This window comes from Anopheles moucheti, chromosome 3 (assembly GCF_943734755.1).
Source record: "Anopheles moucheti chromosome 3, idAnoMoucSN_F20_07, whole genome shotgun sequence".
In the NCBI taxonomy this organism is placed as follows: Eukaryota; Metazoa; Arthropoda; class Insecta; order Diptera; family Culicidae; genus Anopheles; species Anopheles moucheti.
Window position 1 is genome coordinate 34,829,215 of NC_069141.1, and position 23,483 is coordinate 34,852,697.

Genomic DNA, 23,483 nt, shown 5'->3' on the forward strand with positions numbered 1-23,483 from the left:
TGGAAAGTAATTTCGAATGCGTTTAGAAGCGTTAGTGACGTATGTGGAGCATTGAGTCCTACATTTTTCCTTTCCTTACTACACAGGAAGCAGGAAACAAGACATAGTAGATAGTGTAAAACTTAAATAAAAAAAACATAGCAAACGAAACAATAATGCTCCACCATGCACGGAGCAGCGATCGGTAACATTGGCAAGTTGAAATGTTTGTGTAATAGAGAAAAAAAAAGTTAGTCCAATCTGTGTACCACGATGGTATCGATATCGTACTATGTAAATTGCCTAACCATTGAAGAAGTTGGTGGAGCGTGTTTTAGTGATAATTAAAACGGAAATAATGGAAGGCTTTATTTATGCTCTCCGTGTGGTACACGTGTACGGTGAAGTTGTTCCACGTCGTAGCGTTTGTTAATTTTCTGTTTTGTGTCAGCAAACTGTGAGAATAAATTCTTTGTTAAGTTTCCTGTAAGTTGTGGTGCTGTTAATTATTAGAGAGCGTATATCACAATATACTGGTAGATTTGTTTCCCATTCTTCTGGACAGTGGAGGATCAATCCCCTTGTGGCCCAGGGCTGAATTTTTAAAGGGGTGGCCTATAATTTTGCTACGGCATTATCGGTGTTAGGGAGGTGTACTTCAAACATGATTTGAAGCAAAGTCTCGGAAAGAAAGAAGTCTTGCGTACACCTCAGAGCTCTGTTGCGTAGCCCTGTTACCGGGCCGTTATGCTATTCTATATATAAAGGTTTGTATGCGCTAAGGAGATAACCATAACCATAACCATAACGTCACTACTTGGATCACATTCTCCCAGCGGAGGATCAAACGATAGGCGGAGTAGGCGGTCGCCTCAGGCCTTCTTGAGGTTGTTGTTGTGCCGTTAAAGAAGTTTATCGAAAAATTTAAAAATACACTTGCGTTACCTTAAAAATAACGTCGCCAAAAGAGTTTAAACAAACACATGGAAAATCACCACACGGACTAAGTGTCTCATCATGGATCCGGAGATACTGTTCTTCATCGCCAAGCATATATTTGATGTGAGAAGGAATTAAGGTATCAAACCCGTACAAAGTTTGCCAGGTGGCTGTTTGTTCCACAGAAACAACACCAGGCCCCTCTACGATTTCCTTAGCGGAGATGAAGAAAAAGTGAGTTTAAGAACAAAAAAATGCAGCCGGGTGTTGTAGAAACACTAATGAGTGATGTTAAACGTTGTGGTTGTGGTATTGAAGCTGCATGGCATAAATTTGCCAAAAGCTTGCTTAAGAGTTTAGGTATCCGGACCGAAGTTCGATCCTACTTTTATTGACCCTTCCTGGTTGCTGGGTACAATGCACACGTTTTACGCCAACGTTATCACACTGAACTTAGATCGACGATTGGACGGGAACTCCTCGTCGGAGTGCAGAACTATAACTGATTTTGGTATGGACATGCTACTATTTCTATATTCACCTCGAATGTGTCGGTATGTGTGTCCTTTTTCCCACGAAATAGTTGTGTTGTAGTAGTTTTCTCGTCTTGACTTGATAATCTTCCCAACTAGCATCTTGTTAGTACACCCTAATCTCCCTAGGTAGCGCGTTTCGTGTCCTAGCTAACCAGAGCGCTCTGGTCGCCACAAGGGTTTTATTTTAATGCCTTTAAGTTTGAACAGGATCGGTCAACAGTAGTTAATTTTCCACAGCTTTTCAACCGTGTTGTAATTTGATGTGCGACGCCCTTTGATAAATGGTGTAATACTTTGCTGTACGCTTATCTTTTAGAACATCCTGTTTAAGTTGTCACCAATGAGTTCTCTCAACTAGCAACCTCTCCCCTGGTCAACATATTACTCCAGATCCGTAATGCTGTGGACGACAGCGCGAGAATCATCTTCTGTAAAGTAATCTTAGTCTTTGTATTCGCTGAGGATGTGATTTAATTGGAGTCAATTTTCATAATAATCATGATGTCTCACCGCTTATCTCGGAGTGGGACTGAGAAGGACGAAGCAGCTATCGTAGAAATAATTTAAAAACAGTGGAGTGGAGTGGACGATCAGATTGTCACTGATCCTGAAGTAAGGAATCCTGTCATTTAAACTCATTTATTGTGTTGCATAATTCATATTTTAATTCCACTATCCTCATCATCATCAAAGATGGCGCTGTCAGCTAAGTGGCAAGCGCACCAGTAGTCGATCTATGAACGAGCACGTGATGAAAGTCTAGTTTATGAAGAATTTCATAAACCTTGAATAAAAACAGTTTAATGAGTTAATAATAGGAAAGGATAAACGAAAGGATAACTGTTACATATTTAAAAGGTGTTATTCCTTATATATCGTCGGTTAGAATAGAAGTCAGTGATGATATCGCTCCACTTTTACGTATGTACTTTTGCAGTGCTGCTATGATATCTCACCCTTGAAAACATAATGTAGTGTTCGAAACGCGGTGGTAGCCGTATGGGTCGTCCTCTCGATGTCGTTACTGCCGCTGGTATGGCAGTTTCTTCTCTTGCAACATGTTCGGGTTGTGAATGTATGTTAGGCGTTTCAGACATCCTCGTCGCCAATTAGTTATTTGTTTAAAAGGTTTTATTCCTTACAAATCACACACATCTTAATAAAACTTCAATATAATCGAACATTCGGATATTCTACTACGAGGAAAATACTGTTTCAACCCCCATTTTACATCATTCTAACGCTAGTTAGTTTTATTCGTCTTGCTGCTACAATCAAAGTTGTATCCTTTCTATTAGTCACTATCCTTAAACCCCTCTCTTCCACCCGACGGTCGGAACTCATCTTCAAAACAGCACAGCGTATGAGCGTCTCCATTTAATACACCTTCACAAAATCTACGTGACGACACGCACAATAGTGATGAGAATAAGCACATACACGTAGAATAGATGTGTCGTGGGGTAATGATGGTTGGGAAGTGTGTGGGTGAGGGTCACTAAAGAATTATGTTTAAAAACTGAAGCAGAATGCAACATAACTTAAACGCTAACACGTGTTTACAAATCAGCAGACACAAACAACAACGACAAATTCATCAAATTTGCCTACACGAATCTATCATCATCCCCCATTGAGAAACACATACACCGCAGCATTCCATACATACTCTAACAGTTTAAAAAACTAAAGCAAATCAAAGGATAAAAAAGGGTTGGTGGACAAATACACGAAATTACAAAACGTAACTCTGAGGTGACCGTTGTCTAAAGCGGCACAACATAGAACAGTGAAACAGGGAGTGGGAAGTGGGGAAGGGAGGGTTTAAAGTTCCTTCTTGATTCGCTTGGTGAAGCGTTGCTTTTGCGCCTGCAGGCACGGTGCCAACCGGTGTATGAATTTGGTTTTCGTCTCCAGCAACAACCCGATACTGCTGCTCGTACCGGATGGACCCGGCAGGGATGGCGTATGAAGATGATGGACATGATGATGATGCTGTAACAGACCGGTGGACGATTGGGGATTTGCAAACGAAGGGCCCGCCTTTAGCTGATTCCACGGCAATGAAAAGCCACCGTTGGTTGGAAGAAGCGGGATAAGCTCACCGAACGCCTGTACCGGTACGTCATCCGTAACCTGGATGGACTTGAGCGTGTCCACCGTCGGGTAGAGGGTGGTGATCGTTTTTGCCGCTTCCTGCTCCATTGGTTGTTCCTTCAGCTGGCGCTTCTTCAACCGCTCGATGTTTTTCTGTTCGCGTATCCGCTGCACGTCCCATTTCTTTCGGCGCCGCTCATCGATCTCCAGCTTCATGTGCCGTTTAGTGTATACTCCATCGCTAATGTCCTCACGCGAAAGTTCGCTCGCCGAAACTGGTTCGTCCTCACCGATAGCTGTCGCCCCGGCCGGTGGATGATCGGCCTCCGGCTCTTCGTCGTCATCTTCGATCACCGTCCAGGACGGTATTTCTAGTTCGGCCGCCTCGTTCGATTGAAGCTTCTCCAGCTCGGCAGTTACCGCATCGTCCTTCCAGCTGCAACTGATGTACTGCTTCTGAGTGACCATATATGGGGTCGGTTTACAGTTACGCTTAGCCGCCACACTGCCATCTGAAGAGTTGCCCGAAGGGCAGTGCAACGTTGGATTGAACCGCTGGCGAGAACCACCGGGATTGTGACGCTTTTCTCGGCCATTTTCACTGCTACCCTCCGTCGGTTCACTGGTGCACCCGTACTCCAACTCCATCGAGTCCTGTGTGCCGCCGGTCGTTACTTCCGTGGACTGGGCTCCATCTTCTGCCGACATTCCTACGGCACCTTCCGCCTTAACCGCCTTGCAACCATCATCCTCCGGCTGTTCACCCTCACTACCAACCGTACTCTCGACGAACGGAACGTTCACCTCCAGCCCATTGTCCAGGGGCGCATGCTGCATGGATGAGTTCTGTGACTCCTGGTACTCCTGCGACCCTTGGGAATCTTGGGAGTCTTGCGATTCTTGCGAATCCTGAGACGATTCTTGCGATGCCGGTGAGTCCGTTTCCATCTTTACCTCAACCGCTCCATCGTCGATCATTACCATCGGAGTGTCGTCGTAGTTACCGCCCTGATCGTCGCTAACGTACTGAATCTGATTATCATCTTCCTCCGCCATTTCGTTCGACTCGTATCCACCCTCCTCATCGTCCATCACTTCTGCCGGCTGCAAACCGTCATAATTCTCGTACACCTGTTGAGGTTGTTGTAGCAGCACATACTGTTGTTGTTGTTGTTGTTGTTGCTGTTGCTGCTGCTGTTGCTGTTGTTCCTGTTGCTCATTGTAATCGTCTTCGTCCTCTTCTTCCTCATCCCGCTGCTCATCGAAATCATCATTCATTTGGGGCGAAAGAGATTCATCATCGTCCGATTTGGAATAGTTTAGAAAGATTTCCCCGTCCACTTCATTGTTTTCCGTGTTGAATTCTTCCTCCTCTTCATCTTCCTCGTCCTCGTCCTCGTCTTCATCCTCCTCCTCCCCTTCTTGTTCATCATCGTCACCATCGTTATCGTCCTCGTCATTGTAATAGGGGGACTGCAGCTCATCACCCTGCAGCACTATATCGTCCGGTAGTTCTTCCTTTGCCGGGGATACGGTGCTGCTCACCTCCGGGTTGCGTATTGGTAAACACGGGCCGAACAGCGCACCGTCTGCCACACTCGACGATACAAACGGTGGTGATGAGGAGGATTTCATAATGATCGTTCTCAGCCGTCCGTTTTCCATCTGGCTTCGAATCGTCAACGGTGAAACGGTTCCTTCCTGCTTCGGTGGTTGCATGATCATTGGCTGCTGCTCATCGACCGGAAGGGCCAGACCGTTCTGCTGCAGTTGCAACATCATCAGAGAAACACGTCGATTCGCCATATCGAGCTGATGCTTCAGCACCTCGTTCTCGTCCTTCAGCCGGATGATCATCTTGTCCTTGTTCAGTATCTGGTCGCCTTGTTCTTGTATGAGATCGAGATGCAACAGCAAGATGGATTGCAGTTGCTTAACTTCCTTCACCGCCACCAATGTCTCAGCCATTCCCGGATCATTATTGCCATCGCCGGGATCATCTCCCTGCTGATCGTCCGTCAACACTCCACTGTCCGAAGCAACATTGTTGGGATAGTAATCATTCGCATCGTCACCGTCCCCTTCGCTTTCCTCCTCATCGTATTCGCTTTCGTCCGGATTGACCAGTGGCGCATCATTTCCATTGTGCGCCCCGTAATCGTACACATCATTCACAAACTCTGCCTCAGCCTCGTTCTCAACGGCCGGCTGCTCATTATTATGCGGCACATTCCGTTCATCCTCATACGATGCATCCGGCTCGGTTTCATCGTCTTCCATCATAAGCGTCTCATCCTCCATCGAAGGCAACGGGGAGGACGGTGCTGGGGAGGAAGGAACCGATGAGGACGACGGTACCGGAGAGGATGGTCTCGGTGATGCCGGTTGGGGTGATGATGGCAACGGTGATGACGGTGACGGCGAATACTGCGACGGGGACGACTGTTGGAATTGATCGTCGCTGTTACACGATTCCTGCGCGACGATAGCCAGCTTCGGTAGTTCGCGTGACCCGGCAGCCACCGTTGTTGTCGTGGTGGAGGTAGTGACTGCACTCGGCGAAGTCACCGTAACCGGAGCGGCTACCGTGGTCGTTGTTGAGTTGCAGTAAACGTGGTCATCCATCGTATCCATCATGTTGATGGCGCTGGCGGAGCTGGCACCCATGTTTGCCGGCCACCAAGAAACATGTACGCCTCGCCTAAGCCCGGAACAGCACAGATCGTCGCCAACAGTGCACAACGCACGTGGATGTAAACAAATCGGGGAGAGATGCACTTTACTCGGTCACCGCTGCACACCTCACAGCAGTGTTGCGATGGAAGTTACGGAGCAGTACACGAATTTACAACACTAATGCGATGCATCGGATACGATGCATTCGTGAGAAAAACATTACAACAAACGCGTTGCCGCACAGAAAAACAAGCCAAAACTTTTCGCTAAAGCGACGCAAAACAACGCAGTAAAATCCGTTGACGTTGAACTGTCATGTGCGCGTTGACAGCAGCACAACGAGTGGCTGAATGGACATAATTATTTTATTATTTCCGAAGTTTATTTCACAATTTAGTCATTGTGTTTTTTTCGGTGTAGAAATTCAAACAATAAAATAAGTGCATAAAATCTCAGGTTTTGCATAACATCGAACTAGTCGCAAAAGTGTTTTCAAGAGTAAATTATGTTATAAAAAATATTAGTCGAGATTTTAATTTGTGATATCCCACTATGCCTTATTTTGGTTTGTGGTTTGCGTTTATAAACATCGTTTTAGAGATCCACTTTGGTATTCTCAAAAAGAATTAAACAAAATAGTTGATAATCTTCAAATGGTTGGACTTTCCGATTTCCATAATCACTTTTGAAAATTTCTTATTCCATATTTACGAATGAACTATGAATAGTAACACCTTTCGTGAGGTAAACCCACAACTGGCCCACAACTCCGTTTGAGCAATTGGTTACGAACCCTGCAAAGAACATTTAAACAATTTCTAGAATATTTTCTCGAACTTTCTATTCCATTAAAACTATACTTTTAGATGATGATTAAAATTTGCTAGTTTATTGTACATTTTGAATTCTACCAACCAGCTATGGTTTCTAAAAATAATCACAGTATCACAAAACAGTAGGACTCATATTTGTAGTTTCGATTGACTATATGCGGAACTATTGCTAGTTCCGGTTCTGTGCGTTTTGGTAGGTTCCGCGAAATACAGTTTCCCCTTTCGCAGGAGGATCTGCTTGATTTGATCACATTGTTCTACACTAGCTCATTTCATAACGGACCGTTCCTTTGTAAAAGGTAGAAGGTAACGAGAAGACAGTTTAAAAACAGACAATAAGTTAACAAGCTTACACGAGAAAATGGTATTTAAAATACGTGTGCAACATAACAAAACTATGTACAAACAAAACACACTCCACCAAGCACCCGTGACGATGGGAAGATGTGGTGCACCGTACGCCACTGTTCCAGCCAGGGCCACTAGAAGCCAATATCTGTGGGAGGAAAATGAAGAACTTCATTAACATCAAGCAGCACAGTGGTATATCGCTTATAGGTTTACTAACCAAATAACACCTATCCGTATCGTATCACCAGCACCACTACCAACATCGGATCCCTCGTCGGTAACGCTGTTGAAAATTAACGGCATGCCCTCCATACTTTCCTGCGCCAGCAACGGAACCGGGTGCGATAGTTCACTCGTTGCCCACAGATAAAGATCCAGCGTTCGCTCCGTGCAGTCGGCAATGAATCGGACAAACGGACGGATGTCACCTTCGTTGGCCAGCTGCAAAAAGTTGTAGTACTTGTGCCGATGTTGTTTCTGTATGATCACCGGCGGATAACCGGCACGCATCAACAGTGTGTTCATTAGTAATCGTGACGTGCGACCGTTACCATCGCTGAATGGATGTATGTGCACGAGTTTGTAGTGTGCCATTGCAGCGTACTTAACCGGATGCATCAAAAACACCTGTTCCGAGTTGAGCCAATTCTCGAACCGTCCCATCAAAATCGCTAAATCACCCGGCCCGGGTGGAATGTGACCGCCAACGTAAACCTGCGTACGACGGAACTCACCACCCTCGATTGGGTCCACGTGGCCAAGCACACGGCGGTGTATCTCCAGGATGTCCTTCAGCGTAATGTAATCGTTTTTGTTTACCAGCGTTGCGTTGATGTACTTAAGGGCCGCATCCAGCCCGAGAATTTCATTGTGCTCGTCGATACTCTTCCCATCGACGGCCATGCGCGTCTCCAGTATCGAACGTGTTTGTGCTAAACTCATCGTATTGCCCTCGATACCGACCGAATGATAAATGTGCTGTATGTAAGCTTCCTTTTCTGCGCGCTTCAGTGCCATGTTGGACACGTGCACAGAACTCAGCGCATCTCGCTTCCGATCCAGCGCCTCGAACCGTTTGGCATCCATCTGTTCCACGATTTGGGCCGTTCGCTGCCGGTTGGCCAGGGCTTCCGAGTAGTACGGATTCACCGTAAGCGCTTGCGTATAGTACTGATCGGCGGACACCACGTCCTGCTGGTTGTGCTCAAGGAACTCACCGTATTTGGTGAGAATTTCCGGATGTTTCGGGGACAGTGCGAGGGCGTGCTGAAACAATCGTAGCGCCTTATCATCCTTACCGAGCTGTTTCATTTCCAGTGCCATTTTAAGCGACCCGAGCGCTTCTTGCTCGTTCGTCAGAGTGTCTTGCTTCTCATCGGACGGTGTGGCTAGCTTCCGTGCCGGCATGTATGGTTCCATTACGCGCGTTTCATCCGCCAACCTCAGCATCGATTCATCCGGCAGATGCCGTGGTGCGTACAGGGCCCGTGCACCCTCAGAACCGACGCGCCGTATCGAACCCTCCGGCTGTCGATGAGGTGATGACGGGACAAAGTCCAGCAGGATAAGCATTAGCACCGAAAATAGTACGCCACTGGCAAAGATGGTGATAACATGGCACTTGGTCTGTCTCAGGGGCTGCTGCCATCGTTGCTTGTTTGGGCTGGGCTTCGATTCACTTACGGTCCGCTTCCGGTGCCTGTGGGGTGTGGATTGCTCGGACGAGGTGGAACTTTTCCTTCGCTTTCTGTCGCTCACCTTGGTAGTGGAGGTGCCATTTGCGTTGGTACCGAACGTGCCATAGCACAACTCCAAACGCTTACGCTCAATGTCGAAAGTCATGGTTGTGCGCTGGTGGGTGCATACTACTGGTAACTGCTTCCAACGAAACTTGGCGTTTTTGCAGAGATTCTCTTTTCGTGATGGGCGTTTGTAAAAGCACCAAATCAGTGTACGTGTCTGCCGATCGCGTCCTTATCACTTGCAGTTCGGATTTGTTTGAATTTTCTCGCGCAATTTACCAGCTGATTAAACGCCTGCTGCATTGACGTGGTGGCGAATGTTTATGGTTGTTTTGACAGCTGGCAGTGTGCCTTTTTCCTTGGCACAATAGGATGACGAAATTATGAGAAACTTAACTTTTTTTGCAGTAGTTATACAGCAAAAAATAAACAAATTGAAAAAAAACGAAGAAATACTATTGTTTTAAATGAGAACTAGTTAAGTTAGTAGTATTTTTTAATTTATTTCATGTTGACAGCACAAGAACAGCTTCACAAAGGTTCACTGTCATCCTCGATGTAGTGATGGCCGAGCACTTCGAAACGCGAATTTAAAACGTCAAACCTTTTCTGAAGAAAATGATTTGAAACAGATAGAACGATGTTTTGAATAATTAATATGAATAATTCCAATTCGAAAAATATTTATTTCACTGAATAAACCTCCTCCATCACCGCTTGATTTCGTTTAAATATCAAAAAAGCATATTTATTGTAACACTATGATTTAAAAAAGCTTTCTACATTCCCTACATTCGCACACCGTGTAGAGGAGCATTAAGGTTCGCTGAAAACGACACTGTGCGTCAAATCTTTCCTCGGTCTCACTGTGTGTTTTCGCGGCCAGTGCAAAAGAAGGGTGGATGTGTATTGTGCGTGCTGGGCGAATTTTTCGTCGCGCATAATTGTCGCAAGTTTTTATTTCAATGTTTTCTTCCACATTTCGAGTTGCAATCGCATCCTTTAACCCCCTGTGAACACGGTTTAGCTCGAGCTGCAAAATTAACAACAGAGGTTGATGAAGTGAGTTAAAATCTTGATATCTTCCACCTCATCAAGCAGTGGGAAGGAATTGTCGTTTCCCGAGTTGTGTTGAATTTGTGAGAGAGGAAAAAAACAAATCTTTCAATCAAAAGCATAGTGGTTATTCGAACTCGCGGCTTTTGCGTGCTATATTCCCTTCCCGACTCGGCAACCTTTAAGGGGGAAAGTCCTTTTCTTTCTCCGCCACAAGCCACACACTGTGTTCTAGTATTTTCTTATTCTGGTGCTTCGAATACGCGTATCTTCAGCAGTATCTAGTTCTCGAACGGTGTTTGTGTATGTGTGTTTGGCCAATGTCTGCAAAAGCAGAAAACCCTCTAGCCACAAAGGGTGGAATAAAAACCAACCCTCTGTAGTGTGAAAAGTTGTGAATAACGAAGTATTGTTACGTTTAAGAATAAAAAGTGTAGTTCCTTCGTGCGTGACGCGATAAGGAAAAGGGATTCCCACTGATTCGTTACCCCGGATCGAAAGAAAAACCCAAAGCTGAAGGAAACCACTAGCAGGTGATGCGTGTGTGTGTGTTCGTGTGGGGGGTGGTGCGCAGTCTGTGAAAAATACGCTTTCGGTCGCGTAGCCTACTACTTTTCCTTTCACGATTACGATCGCGAATGTCAAACAGGTCCCGTGCAATTTTGACAGTCGTCGCTTGAAAAAAACACAAACCAAAATAAAGAAAAACCCTCCCAGTCCGCTTCGTGTGCGTGTAAGTGCGTTGAGCGTACGTGCATTTCCATTGCAAAGCGTGCGCCAGTGTGCGTGTTTAGTGTGTGTGTGTGTGTCTTCGTTTATATGAGCGCAGTGTTTTGTTGTTGTTGCTCTGTGTGTTGTGTGCTAGGTGGTGAAAAATGTTTTTGCACAGTTTTTCTTTTGTTTAAAACGCGCTCTCTCTCCCCTTCGTCGAAGGTTGTGTTGTGTAATGTAAAAATTGTAAACCCCCATTACAACCCACAAGGCGCGGGTGCACACGATGCTTTGGCGTTCCGACCACCTTCTCTCGTTTCCATCTCAGCTACGCACGGATCAGCTGCAATCAATAGAGAAGCCCACCGTAAGTTGTCTCCGTGTTTTCATTGTTGTTAATTAAAGCAGAAGAAATAACGAAGAGGGGAGCACAATTGCGAAAGAACGAAAAGGAAAGTCACACCATCAATAACCATAGCAACGTGTGCGGAATCGAACAAAAAATACCAGACAAGTATTCGATGGACTCTTCCTACCCCTAATGACTTCAACGGCACTGGAGAAGAGAAAGGGTAAGTGGGATTTTGGTGAAGAAAATGGTGGTGGTAAAAACAGTTCGTTGTAGAACATCCAAGCAACAACCCCTTATTTCTCACCCTTTAAACACGCACACACACACCATGTTAACGAAACACAAACTACCGCGCCACAGGCATATATGCTGGAAGCAGAGTTTCCAGTTCGCGAAAACAATTTATCGCGCCAGTTATCGCCTGCAATCGTGTGCAATCGAAGGCAATGCACCGGGCAAGGCAAACTACTCTGGTGCGTCGCCTGCTAGTTGGTTGTGTAAACTAGCAGACTCACTATCATTGTGCTCTCCAATCGTAAACGCACACACACACACACACACACACACACACACACACACACACACACACACACACACACACACACACACACACACACAAACAGCGAGACACCCTAACGAGTCACGTAAACAATACCGATGATAAATGTGTTGTGTGATGTGGGCAAAGCCGCAGCTCCAGCCAGCATCTTCCAACATGGCATAGGATGGTTGTTTACACTCAGTGAAAGTTAGATGCAAATTTTTGGAAACGTTATGTAGTAAGTCTGCTAAGACTTTTATATTCCACAAACGTTAAATAACTGCTTCGATGGAGCTCATTTGGACTTGCAGGAAAAATATGTCCACCAAACACTTGTAACAAAAGAAGCAACAGACAATACGAGAGAGAGAAAGAGAGAGAGAGAGGCAGAGAGAAGTGAAAATGCATCGCCTGCTAAGAGATTGGGACATACTCTTTCTGTGTTAAAGAAATAGAAAGGAAGAGAGAAAAGCGATGGGATGCTGCATCTTGCAGAAGAGAAAAACTGCAGCACAAAGATGCTACAAGACAAAAGTAAAAAAAGAAAAAGCTGCATACGACAAGAAGACAAAAGCAAAGCAACAATTCATCCCTCCTCCCCCCCCAACACATACACAGATAAAAGTGGGGAAAAGCAGCTGTTGAAGCCCCTGTACAGACACTTGTTTTTACGTAACACTTTTACGCATTGAGCGAGCAATGGGGTGACCATTGTTGGCCATAGGGAGGTTCATTTTAGAAGATACTCCTGTTTGTCACTGTGACGTTTTTACCATTTAGGAAAAATAGTTTTAAAACGTACATGTGCCGTTTTCTTTTTGGGAGGGGGTTGTTTTAGTTCACGGTGGTGACCTCGGTCTGTCGTGTACAAATTTTTCGCGCACGCCTACAAACAACCGGGATTCCTCGTTTGCCATCTTCCCGGTATGGTGGAATGTGTCCAATGTCTAATAATAAATACGGATCAGACGGAAGTTAATTCTCGTGGCGCTTTAGTGTAGATGGGCATCATCATTCTTCTGCGGGATGTTGCTGTCATTGTGATGTATGGAATATGATCTACAATCGAGAAGAAAATTGATAAAATGTCTATTATTCAAAAGCTAATGGTATAAAGAACTTTTAACAATATGGAACAATCAATGTGTAATAGGACAAATTTACCCATGAAATGCATTTTTTTAGTATCTCTGTTATAATCATATCGTAAATATAAAGATATTGGTACATTGCCTGCTTTGATTGGTTGTTGACGGACAACTCTCTTATAACGAGATTAATTCGTTTCAATGTTATACGAAGAATTTCGCATTTATCGCTTTTCCACACAATTTGTATAAGAGATGTATCATTCCAAGTTCATACAAATTGTATATCAGCACGATAAAATGAATACCCTCTTGAACATAGTCTTGAAAATTAGTTACAGTTAATTTACTGGACAAAATCCCATGTTTTAAATACTTTCAGAGTCAGTATGTTGTTGGTTAATAATGGTGATTATAACCCCAAAAGTTCCTCTTGGGAAATGCACATTTAGAATTCTCTTCGAAATTATTTATTTCGATTCTTACTGAAACTGTATTCGATATCCATGTTCATTCTATGTTCAAATGTTTCCAAATAACAAAAAAAATCGATCAGTTTTTCAAAGTTTTCTTCTGCATGGCATAGTTTCACATTAAAATCTCGCTATGCAAATCACGCGCTAGAAGGGATACTTGTTACTTACCTTTGGTTTATTTTGGAGTGAAAGTTAAAGTATTAAGTATTGGAACTCGATAATCCTGATTCATCATGTAAGGTTTAGATAACGTTAGGTTAAGTATGTTTTAAATTTTGTTAAAACACAACAATGCAATTGAAGTATAAGTTGGAGTTAAAATTTAATACTTATGTTTTGAGTAGATATGAAAAATTATTTTTACACGATTACTAATTTTGAATTATTTTTTGTTTATTTAGGTTTATTGATTGTAGAAAGGATTCAATAGAATCCACCACATTCGTTTATTATGTTTTCGATAAGTAATTTATGTCTATTCTTTTCTTCATTCAATCTTCTTTTATTGACGGCTCAATTTATTTACTATTTGCGTATGACACTAAATATCTTCTTTTGATCAAATCATCTTAATAATTTCTTTTCATAATGTTCTCTATTACAGAGGCTTTATGTTCTTGTTTAACACTTTTTCGAAACACGAGAGATCAGCTTAATCTCAAAGGTTTTATCAGTATTAACATAATTCATGTAGCACCGTGTTTTTTTTCTTGTAACATACTAAAGTAACATTTCCGCGTGTGAGTTATATGGCTGATAACAATAATGGAGTTGTTCCAAAATTCCTTTCCTATCGCCACATGATGGTTTCCAGCCATTTCCACTTGTTCGCGGCGTGGTTATCCTGCCGCTTTGAAGCATTTCATCTCACACACAAAGCAACAACACCATCGAACCACTTCTGCGCAGTGTTGTCTGCAGTTGATAGAAAATGCATCCCACAAACCCTCTTAAGCCCTCTGTTTCCCATACGCCGATTTACCCATCCCAGTTGGTTCAAGTGGCGCGGATCTGGCGTAAAACGTTAGCCGCACGGAATGCAACAATCAAACAAACTCCGTTCCTACCTTTTCGGTTGCCTTTGATGAGAAACAAAAAACCAAACCAAAGAGGGAAAACTGTTTGCTTCTGGGCAATCATTCACGGTTCTAAAGTTATGCGGAACACATCAAGCACAGCTTGTGGCGTGTGTTTCTTTTCTTTTTCTTCGCCCACTCGCTCCCTCATTTGGCATCCTTTGCAGTGGAGTAACTTTGTTTTGGTGGCAGCTCGTGGTGTATAAATCCTCGTACGCGAATGCATTTCCGGAGTGGTTTAGTAAATGAACAACGCAACAGAGGCCCACATACGGGCGCCGCAGCGTTTTTGCATTTCCGTGTCAATCAAAACGTGGAAAAATGGTAGCGTGTGTGGTCGGAAAATGAATTTAATTTATTTGAACTTTTCATTTTCTTAAAGACTTTATCTTGGGTTTTCACCACCTCACAAACCGGCAGGAAATTGGCTTGCACTCGGTAAGCGGCACTAATCGATTTTCCTTTCGCTCGACGGTTGAGAATGGTTTCTTGACGTGACGTGAAACAAGGGCAACAGCAGGAATATGAAGAAAATGCTTCACTTTTCCCCCCGACCCCACGATAAGTGAAGTGGCAAATAATTGCCCCCGAAGCGTCTTTTCCACCGAGCAGAGCTTCGGGAAGAAAAAAAAACTCACCCAAGTAAAGAAAGAAAAGCTGGCAACCACAGTCTGGTGTGCTGGGAAATGCAATAACGTCCACACACAAACAAACTGTACTAAAAGGGGGGGGGGGTCCGAGCTGGCTTAACAGCATTTCCATGGAAATTAAATCGGACACAGGCGGGCCAAAGTACCCCACAGCGTACGAACGGAACGGGAAGAAAAAATTGTCCAACCGGATGAAATGTAACATCTTCGCCTGGCAAGCGTCGGAATCGAACGACCGGAATACCGGTGGCAGTTCGTTGCACCGGTTTTATCAGTTAACTTCTTCCCGCTACCAACCACTAGTCGTTGAACTCTCACTCTTTTCATTCGCTTTTCTTCATCTTTTCATCGCTGCCCGGTAGCTTTCTGGCGCGCAAGGAACCACTTTCTTCTTCCCCGGGTTTGCTTCCCTTGTCTTTCCATTTTTGTACACCGGTTCTTATCGACGGACCGCTTGCGGGCTGCCCTATCCGCGAAGGGCCTGAAGACTACCGTGCGTTCCGAACCCGAACTGCATTCCTAACGCACTGGAGAAGAAGTGCATCAGCAAGGTGGTGCAGGTGACACACTCACCGGCAACAGGCGGCCAAGGCGCGTGACACAAACAGCCAGGTTCATAGCACTCTGCGAAAGGTGTTTGGACCGTAAGGTTTAACGGAGCAACTCGAAACCGTCCCGTTGATTTGTCGTAAGCGCCGTGGGAAATCGATCCGTGTCGAAATGGAGCTTTTCACACTCGATACGAGTGAGAAAGAAATTTAACACGGTACCGCACAAAAATGATGGTTGCTTGTTCGTTTTAAACGGAGTAATGTTTCATAGATAACAATAATAATATTCCTTAATATTTGCTCAGATGTTTGTAGATAAAAATGCACGATGGAGAAAACATAATCTTTGTCAATGGATTTGTAAATGTAAGCAAACAAACTAACTCAATTCGTTACAAATTAGTGCTAACAATAAAAAAAATGATACATAAAATATAAATTTTCTTATAAAACGCTGCACTAAATATAACGAAAACGCAGTATCACAGTTCCAACCGATCTTAATCAGTAGCTCATAATAACCGTTCAAAAACTAGTCCCACCAAAGTTTTAATATGCCTTTTTTGTTATTGGTATGTAAAATTAGCATGATATTGTACAATTTACAATTAATTTAAAATGATTAAAATTAAAATTTAAAATGATAAGAATTAAAAATTGTCGTAACATTTACATTTACTTTATGTTTTATTACTGGTTTTGACGACACTCACAATATACAACGTTCAAATAGACCCACCAAATGATGCATTATATTTGTTTGTGCAATAACCAAAGTTGTTTCCACGAGAACTTATGTTTTAAAGTATTGTGAGTAAATGTTATTTTTACTTTCACTTTTTTCCCTTTTGTTTAAAGTTACACATTCTTCAAGAGGTTTCTTCATGTAGTGTGTAATTTATTCGAAAGATATCCGCGTGAATGGCATATGAAATATTAAATTCTTTTTACTGCTCCTTTAACTGGTTGAGTTAAGCCGTTATTACTTTATGGTCCTGCATTCCAACAGCATGATATTGTATCGTCCGCGTTTCGAATTATGTTGCATCACATGATCTTTGCTTCATTTTCATGGTGAATAGCAAAATTTTGCATTCCGAGTGCAGTAATAAATGGATTGCATTACTTGCTGTCTGTGTAGCGTTCGAATATGACCAACAGCATTATTGTCCGAAGCAGGAGCATAAGAAGCATGATATTAAATTACATACAATCAGCATGAAACATTATGCGATGAACCGTTCCCGAAAGGGGTTGGTTGGTCCGATGGCAGGTGCACTGGCAGGGTTGAGGGCCCTTGAAGGGATCGTTTATGTCGTGCGCGCATACCAACTATGAGCATTGTTGTCCAGCGTGCCACACACACCCAAGACACGGTATGTATGTGCGGTATACGATCCAGAGAAAAAAATGGTTCAAGTAGCAGACGTTTGCGAACTACAACACATCACAACCTTTCGATTCGCTTGGTGGTCTCCAGTGTCTTTAAGCTTACGGTTTTTATTGGCATTGGTTGTCGTCTAGTTCGTTTTGCCTCACATGGCTGCCTCCTAGCTTTTTTTTCTTATTTTTGGAGCCACGAACTGGAAGTTAAACTTCTGTTTCCAACCGGCTTTCCGTGTTCTTGAGCAATACCTTGAAGCCAATACCGGTTCCTTCAGTTGGGTGTGTTTCGATATTTTTGTGCGTGTGTTACTGCTTGCCTTGTCTGCTCCTCCGTGTGTGTGTGTGTTTGTGTCCCAAATTTGACACGACATTCGGGGCACTGTTGTATGCGTGTGCGCCCGAAACCAAACGCGACTTTAACGATCATCTTGCGCGATGATGCAATCCAATGGGAGGTTAGATTTAGCGCAAAAGAAACCCCGAAAAGCCGAAATACTCGAAACAAGAAAAGACCACAGCACCAAATGTGGAGTAAATGGTGGAATTCCGTGCGAATGTGATGGTGGTGGCGGCAATATGTTTCTTGTATGCCACCCATGCAGTAGCGACCACTTTTTTCAGGAGGGGAGTTTTTGCACGCCACACTGGGAAAGAACGCTTAGTGTGTCCAGTTTTAGACTGCTTTTTTCCAGTTTTAGACGTTGTCACCACCATAAAGCATGATGGTGATGATTGCTTTTTTGGGCATTCGGTTGGAAAAAGTCAGTTCCTCGGTTGGTGGGAATGCATGCAGGAAAAGCCGGAAGAGCTCCGTCCAAAAACAAAAACCGGGCAAGATATATAGAGTGGTCGGTTCTCTCGGACGTTCATGGGGCGTTTTGTGCATTTTTTGCTCACTGTTCAAGATAATATTATGGTGTGTATCCTCTGCGAACGATGAGGGCTGCTCCTTCGGGCAGGATTTCATTAGTGTGCTGTTCAGTATTCTGCAAAGGAGAGGCTGGTTGGACCTTTCCGCTTCAGCTTTCGCCAGCCACCACCTGACCGTTTTGGTGAGGCAAAGAAATAACTTCAAACTTCAATCATGACCCTTCATTGGGACGTCCCGTTCGTTTGATTCGATTTGTGATGGAAGAGGATTTTTAATTAAATTAGCTTGGGGTTTAACATTGTGTCACACTTTAGTATTATTGATGACTGGTTTCAGCGACTTTAGAGGATTTATTATAAATAGTATAAATGCATACAAATACTATAGTCCATTTTCAGGCATTAATCCTTAATATGAATGCTTTTAGAACTTCCATAAAATCTTTGGTTAGATAGGTTAAACCTTGTCGAAATTGTATCTAACATATATGTAACATTTAATACAGTATTCTTGACTAATATTTAGACATCGGTTTCCAAGGATCAAATAGGAAACACTGTGTTTGGTACTAGGTTGTTTGGTATACTTTTCATGACGTGTCAGTCAATCAAAAAGCACCAATAACTTCTTGTACAATTATTACTAATTTTGCAATTCTCTTTTCTTTATTCCCATGGGATTAAACTCTCTTTGTTCGTCTAAAGCAACTATCACTTTCAATGTGTGTTTTCAAGCCGATAATCGGCTCATTTTATCAGTATGATACTGCTCGTTATCAAGCGAACGATTAGCAACCGTTTATTCCGTTAAAACGAAAGCATTCCCACACGGCTAATAAAAAAAAAAACCTTTGTCCAGGTAACCAGCCGCACGTCAAACCGATCGACGAAGCGAAGTCTTTAATTAGTCGAAGAAAGTGAAACTAAACAAACGCGAAATGGTCCGTGGGCAGCAGCAATTAGCAGGGAACGAACGCAACGAACACCTTCACCGTGGGTGTCACAGTTCCATTCGGCTTGTCTACGGGTGTTTCTGGGGACCTTCTTGTTTACCGTGGTTCTTATGCTTCTGGCGGAGAGTTTCTTAAGAAAACATTATTTCAATCAACAAAAATTGGCGCGTACCATCTGGACTGTGTCCCGCAGCGTACCGGACAATATTACTTTTCTTTAATTAGAGCTTCGTACTGTGGAATAGAGCAGCGAAATTCAGTTGGAAATTCAGTTTTGTGAGCTATTTTTAAAGTTATGCTCATTGCAAAAAGCAGCACAATAATTGAGAGCAACATTTCGCAAGATGAATCATAAAAACTTAAAGCAACGTTTTTCTTTTCTATCGTAGCTCTCAACAAGAGGGCTTGTGACTGTGGCATAAGCAAACTTTTTTTTGTCGTCTGATACCACATTATTTAAATTAATAAAATGCGTCATCTAACCGTCACACAAAAAAAAAAGACAAACGACCCCTTTTCATCACACATTTCCATTCCCTATGAGGATGTCTTTCATCGAAAAAACGCAACGATCGGTCAGAGCAGACGAGTAACAGAGACCCTCGTTATCTTTGTCCCAACTCTCTTCCCAAAGGAATAGTTGCACATGGCCAGTTTCGTTTTTAAGGATTTTTTTGGTTTTCAATACAAAACAATCTATCTTTTGTTCAAAAAATTTTCAAAATGGCTGTTGTGTTTTTCTACCACGACACCCTTTTTTTGCTCCTCTTCTTGGTGGGGGGTGGGAGAGAGTTGTCCTTGACTTAAGTGGAGCACACATGCGAGAACGAAGGCGCAAACGGTTTTTTTTGTTTCACGAACGTGCGAAAAAAATCACCCAAGAGTACGTACAGCACATCCAAACGACACGGCGTCTGTCCGAGACAGGCGTCTGCAGGTGTGGAAAAGCTGTCGAAAACCGGCCAAATAATGATGCGTTGCGCAGCGCACAGTTCGAACAACAATGTGGATAATTTGAGGGAGCATCCCCTAATAGGGAGACGCAACGGAGCTGAGCGCCATTTAAGGTTTGCTTGTTTTTTTTTGTGGTTTTGTTTAAAAGTCTGTGACTTAAAGCGTTGCAGCTTCAGTTTTGCAGCTAGCCGAATGAATGATGTCGATGAGTACCGATGGCTCTACATAATGTCATTATTGATGATCAAATGTGACCTTACTGAGCTTCAAAAAGCTAATATTGGTAGTGTTGTGCGTCCATTAAAGATAGTTCTACCAAAAGCTGATGGATCAGAATGTGTAAATATTATATTATAATATTGGTTTGACTACTCGTAGCACATACAAATGTCATATTGATGCCATAAAATTATCCGGAAAATATTATGAAATCAATTACCTCTTGCTGATGTAAATAATGACCACCGTGTAAAAGTGCTTATTAAACAACGCTTGACATTATTGTCCCAATCAATCACTGCTTTGATTCCGGCCAGTCTCTCGTGGTATGTAATTATATCTGCTGATCCTGTTTCAAGGTTATTTGGCGCGGTGTATTGTGAAACTAACCCATATTTGAACCCCATTTAGATCCAATAAATGCGAATCCCCAAATGGGCGGCTCCGTTTTCCAACCCGTGCAGAAATGTAAAATCCAAAGCGGTCCCTGACACTGATGTGATTTAACACAAACGTTACATAAAACATTCATTACCACACTGTGCCGGGACCAATACGCCATTCTTATGGACACAGGGGGGCTTATGGTTAGGGGGGGGGGGGGGGGGAGAAGCTGCACATAAAATATACATTCCCAAATTTGTCTCACATCGTAACCGCTTAGTTGTGCGTACAGAAGCAGTTCGGATGGCCGCATTACTGTGGGAGGTTTTCCTCGAGGAAAGAAAAACACCCAGCACACACACACACACAGCACACACTTCCCAAAGAAAAGCCGAGAGCTCTTCCTCACAGCCGCCGGCAGCATAATGCTCTCGTTGTTATGCTTCATTCGCTTCTTGATTACTTGGCCCAAACCAAGCGGGCGAAGACGATCGGTAGATTTGTTCATTAAACTTTACGCCTTTTGGGCCACTCACACCCACCCACAACCCCCCCGCTTTTATGCAACCGGGAGGGTGTTTAGTTCGCACTTGTGTTTCTTTTTTTTTGTGTCACCGCTCTTCACTTTCCGCGGAGCCTTTCTGTTCGAAATGGCCAGACACACACACACACACTGTGTGCAACGGTAGTACAGATAATTTATTAATGGTCGTTAGCTTTCAGCTGGCAGTCTTCAACTTTCCGCCACTAACGATGGTGATGTTGATGATGCAACAGAATGCAGAATGAGTCGTCGCAGATATTCCTCCCCACCCACACACGCCCACTTACGAGGCGAAAAGCGAGTGTTTGAATTGTGGGTTGAGTTTGTGCTGCAAAATTGTCCTTCTTCTGTGTGTGTGTGTGTCGGTGTCTTGTCGAGGTGGAAATGTTTTTACACCAGACAGGCGTAAGTCCTTTTCCCCGTGGGTTCATAAGCGATTTGTTAAACTTTGATGCTCGCCTTGAACGTGCTTTTGAGCAAGGAAGGGAAGTAAGTACCACGACAAGCGCTACCAAACATACAAAACGAACCAAACCAAGCATCTGTGAAGAACAATTTTGGGTTTAGTGCTGAAAAGGCAGAATGTTCGAAACGTTATCCCCTTGGAAATGGGATATCCCTTTGCGATCGATAGAACGAATTTCGGAATAATTTTGTTGAAATGTTTCTAAAGTGTATATTACTTATTTTAAACTGTTAAATATTAATTAAATGATCATAACTTTTTAGAAAATGTGTCCGTGTTACATTAGCTAAGTTCGCAAAGCATATTTTTGTAATTTATCAATCTTTATCAACCTTTATCTTTTTTGTAATTTTTTAATTAATCTATCATTAGAATTTGTGTTTACTGAACTGTTTGTTGAACACTGAACAAATATTTCTAATAAAATAGAATGTTTTACACTTTGCCATGCGTGAAATGGTTGTTTCATAATAATATAGATACTTAAATATTATTTTTTTATTACATATTGCATTATATTATTTATAATTATATTTTTATACATATTGCATTATATTATTTATATTTACAATATAAGTAAAATAACCTTTAAATAACATACGTAAAGGTATAAAAATATTAGATTTTATAGAAATATGCTACTCTTCCAATGGAATGATTACAAATTTCGATTTAATTACATGGAACTCAGAAACAATCCGGTGTGTTGTTCTGTGTAGATCTGGCAGCTGGCTTGTAGTACGTACATTTCGGATACCTTTTCATCGTGGTCCATTGGCCAACAGAACAACACCTGGTGCCGGTGTTCTACTTTCTTTCCTTACCCAAAACACCACGAGTGGCCCCGTTTCGCGCGCAATCTCACACTAATCAGTGTGGTGTGCCACCCGCGCACCACCGGTGACCATTTTCTCCATTTCCCGTACGGACAGTGTGTGTTTGAATTTTTCGGTTCAAGCCCAAAATTTCACTCGTTCACCGCTGCTCCACACGCGCTCAATGTCATTCTGCCGGATAATCCCGGCAAATGGCGCGGGGCATGATCATCTGCAGCCCCATCTTTGTTCGCTAGCGATGTGAAGAGTCAGTCGGTCAAGCAAAACACCGTCAGCAGTCGTACACACACACATGTGGTGGTGATGGCGGTCGACGTTCGAAAGCTGTTGGTTTGGCCTACATAATTCGATACAAAGCACCATATCGACTTTGGCCGGTCAGTTCTGTTGGGTTCGATACAAATCGACCAGCATGATCACCGATCGCCCCAGATATGCGTGTGGGGTCAACTTTTGGGAAGAATTTCATCAAAGGCACATTGGAGCACGGGAGTACCCGTCCCGTATTTGGGGCGCACATTTACCATGCGGTTTGGTTTGGGGTTCGCCGTTTGGAAGGCGGTTCTTTTAATCGATGGTTTTACCCAAAATTTTGTCTCTCCCCGGGTGTTCCAGCCAAGTTCAATCACATTTCAGGGTCGGTATGGTTGTGACGTTCACGTTCAGTTCCAAAGAGCACCCAGCGAGGTTTGTTGCGACTGGCACGACGGCATTCAACGGACAGCCCCCCCAGCAGAAGGGATTTTCAAAGCCAACAAGCCAACACGATGCTGGCGAATGTTTACAATTCTTTTTAATGTACTTTTTATTGCCCCCGCCTCGGCAGTGGTTTAGCCATCTGTTTATGGTTGGCCCTAGGGTGGGGCGGTAATTCCAGCCTGCCTGGTGGTATGTTCTGGCTGTTGGGGATGGGGAAAACACCCGCACACAAACACACACACACTCCTTGTGCAACCTTGTGCAGATTGTTTGGGTGGGTGAAATTTGAAAATCATCTGGAAAAGTTGGAGCTACATCAGGAGTCTTATGCATAAAATGGATTTGCGTTGGAATAACAAGATGCGGAATCATTCCGACGCTGTGGACGCTGGAGAATGTTAAAGCAATGCATTTTTTTTCGTCCTCATTGTGGATTCTGTTTCAACGACTTGCGGTGGTGCTTTGTTCTTGAATCAGCGTTACAGCTTGTTGATATTTGTGTCCATGTGGCGTTTAAG

General features: G+C 43.3%; 3 protein-coding genes across 5 annotated transcripts in view; 1 reads left to right on the forward strand and 2 right to left on the reverse strand.

Annotated features, from left to right (window-relative positions):
• Nucleotides 1–3,086: 3,086 nt before the first annotated feature.
• LOC128301404 (myb-like protein AA) lies at nt 3,087–6,439 on the reverse strand. Its single transcript, XM_053037854.1, has one exon. The coding sequence runs from the start codon at nt 6,216–6,218 to the stop codon at nt 3,279–3,281; it is 2,940 nt and encodes a 979-aa protein (XP_052893814.1). The 5' UTR covers nt 6,219–6,439; the 3' UTR covers nt 3,087–3,278.
• Nucleotides 6,440–7,096: 657 nt separating this feature from the next.
• LOC128302514 (protein adenylyltransferase Fic) lies at nt 7,097–9,460 on the reverse strand. The gene is made up of 2 exons (XM_053039353.1): nt 7,629–9,460; nt 7,097–7,556 (listed from the first exon to the last, which is right to left on the reverse strand). Coding segments are annotated over exons 1-2 (1,626 nt in total). The 5' UTR covers nt 9,254–9,460; the 3' UTR covers nt 7,097–7,555.
• Nucleotides 9,461–10,774: 1,314 nt separating this feature from the next.
• The window catches only part of LOC128301003 (nuclear pore complex protein DDB_G0274915), a 73,123-nt gene continuing 60,414 nt past the window's right edge, over nt 10,775–23,483 (forward strand). For 2 of the 3 annotated variants that reach the window (XM_053037286.1, XM_053037287.1), the window contains exon 1: nt 10,775–11,492. The gene's annotated coding sequence lies outside the window, so the exon portion shown is untranslated. The remainder of the gene's footprint in view (nt 11,493–23,483) is intronic. The other variant, XM_053037285.1, reaches the window with a different exon arrangement.

Excerpts from the sequence above, each read along its gene's own strand:
- LOC128301404 (XM_053037854.1), bottom strand. The coding sequence starts at position 6,218 with ATGGGTGCCAGCTCCGCCAGCGCCATCAACATGATGGATACGATGGAT.
- LOC128302514 (XM_053039353.1), bottom strand. The coding sequence starts at position 9,253 with ATGACTTTCGACATTGAGCGTAAGCGTTTGGAGTTGTGCTATGGCACG.